We start from the raw sequence: 5,116 nt of genomic DNA, 5'->3' as shown, positions 1-5,116 counted from the left end.
ACCTTGCCTGTGAGTAACAACATGATTGATCTGTTTCCTTAAGGACTTGATCCTTGTGTTTGTTTTAAGTTTCAAGTACTGCTGGTAGTAGGTGCCCAGAAACAGAGGGGGTAAAGAGCAAAACAAACTAAAATATTGACCCCATAAATTTGTAACAATGCATTGGAGAGCAGTTTTTGTTTAGTGTGTGGAGGCGCTTATTGTTGAAACATATTTAATCAATTGAGAACGTTGGATCGTCTTGAATATGGGTGGAGCCTGATCGGTCATTTGATTCGGTTTGACACCAAAAATATAATTGAACCAACAAGTATTTAACAGTTCAGTTTTAACCAATAACATCATTGAAACCGAACCAAACCATTATTATTAATTGGTTGATTCGGTTTGGTTCGGTCAGTTTAAGCATTTTCAACACATAACATATAAAAAAAACGTGTAACATTTCAAGAGTTCTAATCTTCTAAACATCTACACATGTTAACTAAATCTTTTGGAGCGTATAAAGTTTATCATGTCTAACATAACTAAGTTTCAATTAAAGAAAATCTAATGCTAGCAAACAACTTATTTTACCTCCCATGAGCATAAAATACATATAGATCTTCTAATTGTTAATAATTGCTACGACTTATAATATGTGGATGGTAAGGACCTTTAAATGGCCTATAATAAGTTGACATTGTAGAAAAAAAAAAAAAAACTAACTAACTAACTAACTAATAATTAAAAGATACATTGATCGGTTCAATTCGATTTAATTTTGATCAGGTTCAAATTATTTAATTTTTTTTATTTATGAAAATAATCAAACCGACCAATATAATTCAAATCGGTCGGTTTAATGCCCACCTCTCTTGTTGATCGGTTCAATTTGATTTAATTTTGATCAGGTTCAAATTATTTAATTTTTTTTTATTTATGAAAATAATCAAACCGACGAATATAATTCAAATCGGTCGGTTTAATGTCCACCTCTCTTGTGAGCACGTATAGGTAGTCTATAAAAATCAATGGAGGACGATGCTCCCTTTCTTTTTCTTTTTCTGAAAGTGTAAAAGTGAGAATAACAAAACAGCCAAACCAGTCAGTCAATTCAAAATCATCCAACATAAAAAAATTTAAAAAAAAGCCAAAGTCATCCAACATAATAATAATGGGCTCAGAAGGCAGATGCTCGGGCAATGCCCCTGCCAGTTTCGGCACAATTCGACCGTATCTTTGTCTGATGGGTAAAACTTTTGTTTCTTTTCATCGAAGTTTTTCAATGAATACAACTGTCATCCTTATTATTGCGCATTCGAATCTAAAAAAATTAAGTTTAAAGATCAAATGATTCAGATTGTTAAAATTTGATCTAACGATTAAAAACAAAAAATTCTTCTAAAAATTGTAATAATTATAACCGTTGGATCAATTTCAACGATCCGAATTTTTTTATCCTTACACCCAGCTTTTTTAGATCCTTAAAGTACATGTACTCCTTGCATATTGCTCATATCTTCAGACTTCTCAAAGAGTGTATACTAAAAGGCAGGCCCGGCCCAAACCGAGTGTAAACAGTGCCTCCATTCAGTGCCCAAATTTGATTAGGGCATCAAAATTATTTGTAGTAGCAGATATATAGGTTTATAAAATAAAAATGGGAAAGCATGTAATTTACTTTTGCAACCGAGACAGAGAGAGACAATGCATAGCTTTGAGTCTTCTTCGCGACACTACCACCTGACCACCATCGCCCATCGGTCGACCCAACGGTCCCAAGCCTAACCCAAACCCAAGCATTCTCTCCGACCAAATGGTCCATGTATGAGAGTCCCGACTCCCGATCCCACTGACCAAACGACAAAATCTCTCTCCTCCGACTGCAAAACCACCCCTCCCATACGGTGTATTTTTTTTTCTCAAGTAATATATTATAGGTGTGAGGGTCTAGCTCCACCCCCTCCCCGCTAGATTCAACTGGGTCCAGAACTCCTATATATATATATATATATATTTTCGTTGAAAAAAAAAAATACACATGTTGAGCGCTCGATCCGGGCATTAAAAATCTCAGGGTGCCCCTGCTAAAAGCCCACATTGTGTTGAGAGAAGTTTAGGTACCTACATCTCATATATATTTTTTTTAGGAGAAATTTTTGGGGTGATGGGAATACACACCTTAGTGCAGATGGTGTTCCCTTTCAATCCACTAACGTCATCTGCCCCACTAAGACCAAATAGTTTTATCTTTTATAGAATAATCAATAAATAAAATTTTTATTTAAAAAAAAAAATTAAACCTCATTCTCGAGGCCTTTCCCTAACCTTCTAATCATTCCCCTCCAATTCCTCTCAGCCCCCGACATCCACGATTGCCGCCCGGTGTTCTAGCCCATCGTGTTGTCATCCCCTTATCATCCTACCTTTCTCTTGGTGATCAAGAACCGGCGTCTTCAAATCATGATGATGAAGCAACATGATAGAAGAAGATGATGGTGCCAAATTGAGATTTTAATTGTGTGATGGAGGCTGGAGCTTTCTTGGGTGTTCATGGTGGTGGGCGTGACATGGTTGTTGGGTGGAGGACAGAAATTTTAGTGCGGGTGCTGGTGACCGTTTAGTCGGAAATGCTTGGTTTTTGGTCTGCAATACCAGGACGGCGGAGGGAGATGGAAGAGAGAGAGAGGCACCGGTACTATGTTAAATAAATATTAAGTTTTTTTAATTGCTTTAAAGATGGGCCAGACTGTGTGTATAAATTCCACCTTAAATGCACAGATGTCAATACCTGATTGGTGAAACTCCAAGTCAGCAAGAGTTCTTGTCACCCCCAAATATTTCTCTATTTTTAGATTGATTTCACTTAAATATGGTCACTCTTATCTCCTTACTATGGGGAGGAGGATTAAACTTAGACATAGAAGTTAAAACACACTAATCTAGCCAACTTAACTACGCCAATGCCAATGCCAATGCCAATGCCAAAGTCTATATTATGCACCGTTGTCAATGAAAATGCTTTTTAGAATAGACCATTTGTCATTTCAATACATAGACTATTTGTCAATTTCAATACATGGCTATGAATGTCAAAAAAATGACGAGCGATTTAAAGCCAAATGATATCACGAAGATTTCTCATATACTTTTTAAGACAAGCAATAGAAATAAAATAAAAGCCAGGAGTTCCTCTCATTTTGATAGATCTGGGTGTCCTTATGCTTAAGGACACTTAGATCCACCAGAATAAAACCCATAACACTTATAAGAGAAGCAATAGAGATGGAATAAAACTCAGGAAGTCTAAAAATAGAGAAATTTTTGGGGGTAATGAGAGTTTCATTTGTTTTTATTTTTTCGAGCAGAAGATTGTTGATTTACAACTTTCATTTGTTAGCAAGAGCATGTTATGGGGTAATGAAAGTTTCACAGTTCCACCCGTTTGGGCGTAGTCCACATTAAATATGAGAATTTAACCCTTAATTTTGCAAGCCCTCATTCAAATATCATATTTACGAGAACACCAGCGATTTTAACACTCCTTATGCAAAAAAATTTTAAAATATTCTGTTCAAAATGTAAATGGCTGAAAGAGAAGTCTCAAATCGCTACACTTTTAAAAATTCACTCAAGTAAAAAATCAGACCAGTAGTACTCTAACTACTAGTTATCTTTTTTGAGAAGAATTACTTGTCTTGTTGGCCAAGTTATCATTGCTTCTGAAAGTTTAATTATTTTTAGGATACAACACAAACAATAAAAATTGAACAAAACAAAAGCTTATGGATGGAAAAGAAAAATCAAAATGTTACAATGAAGAAAAGAAAAAACCTAAAGTAATTAATTAACCAGTGCCACCAAGAACACCCTTGAGCTTCTTGATTGTAGCAAGGTCGAGGAAAGTGGTCTGCGCCACCAATTCCGAAGGCAAGTCATTGGCGAAAAGGGCAAAGTCAAGGATTTGGAGGCCGGGGCTTGCGCTACTGAAGCTAACAAAAGCATTGGAATGTATTTTTGCAACATTCACTTGGAAATGCAGCAACCCTTGTGGGAAAACCATGACCTCTCCTTTGTGAAGAGTTTTCAAGTAAACCGTGTTGGCAGACGAAACAAACCCGGCTTTGATAATACCCCTCGTCACAACGAGAATCTCCGAAGCTCCGGGGTGTGTATGGAATGGGATAACACCACCTGGTGCTAAATCTAGCCTTGCTATAGAGATTCCAAGGCCATTGACTCCTGGGAACTGGGCAACAAATGCCGGGGTCACGGCGGCGCTTATTATGTTGGTGGTGTTTCCACCTTTGGCCAGGCCAGAGAACACAAAGTCACTGACAGTGACCTTAGCAGGAATCTTGCAGGTGTAGCCTGAAGGGCTGTCTGGGCCTTTCAGGTCTGCCACACAGAAGTCATTGACAGAAGCATTGGAGGTGGAGGATGAGAGGAAAATGAGAGAAAAGAGGAAGAGGATTTGCCACCGAGGCATTTTCAGAAACAGTTCAGGGAAGTGATGAGTGATTGTGTGGAATTTTTGATGGTTTGGTTAGGGTTTTATACAGGTTTGTGCATAAAGGGATTGGGCATGCTCATGCAGGACACAACTGACTGATGAAGAAAAGAGAGCCACATTTTTGTTGGGCTGATTGGGTTACTTAGTGATGAGATTCCCTTCCTTCATTGCATGGGCAGAAATAAAACAGGATGTCACTTTTGGCGGTTAGCAATAGAGGGTGACTTTTGGAGTAGCATGGATTTTTCCGCTCTGTCAAACAACTTGCATGCACAACTACATAGTGGATAATGGAGAATTTGAAACCTAAAACATGAGTAGCATATTAGCAAAAGTTGCCACAAGAAGAAATTTATTTGGCATGTTCCATTAACTATCACAACAAGGGACTAATGATAAAGGTGGTGATCATATAGAGCAAGGCCATACCTTTTGTCTATTGACCAATTTACATTCACGTTTAAAGATTCAATAATATAAGAGATATCAACTTATTACATCAATGGATGCGAAAGTTTCTTATTTAGTTTCGTAATGGTTCATGTTTAACAAAAAATAAATGAAACATTGTGGCATCAGTTGGTTTCTTAAAAGTTGGTTTTTGTTAAGAGAAAATCTCTC

General features: G+C 37.2%; 1 protein-coding gene across 1 annotated transcript; it reads right to left on the bottom strand.

Annotated features, from left to right (window-relative positions):
• Nucleotides 1-3,581: 3,581 nt before the first annotated feature.
• LOC103964268 (auxin-binding protein ABP19a) lies at nucleotides 3,582-4,541 on the bottom strand. The gene has a single exon (XM_009377184.3). It carries the CDS (start codon nucleotides 4,469-4,471, stop codon nucleotides 3,830-3,832), a length of 642 nt encoding a protein of 213 aa, XP_009375459.1. The 5' UTR covers nucleotides 4,472-4,541; the 3' UTR covers nucleotides 3,582-3,829.
• Between the last annotated feature and the right edge of the window lie 575 nt (nucleotides 4,542-5,116).

This window comes from the organism of the source record quoted next, unplaced genomic scaffold (genome assembly GCF_019419815.1).
Source record: "Pyrus x bretschneideri cultivar Hongxiangsu unplaced genomic scaffold, Pyrus_bretschneideri_v1 Contig61, whole genome shotgun sequence".
Lineage (NCBI taxonomy): Eukaryota > Viridiplantae > Streptophyta > Magnoliopsida > Rosales > Rosaceae > Pyrus > Pyrus x bretschneideri.
The sequence above is the reverse complement of the archived record's forward strand: the minus strand, read 5'-3'. Positions and strand labels throughout refer to the sequence as shown.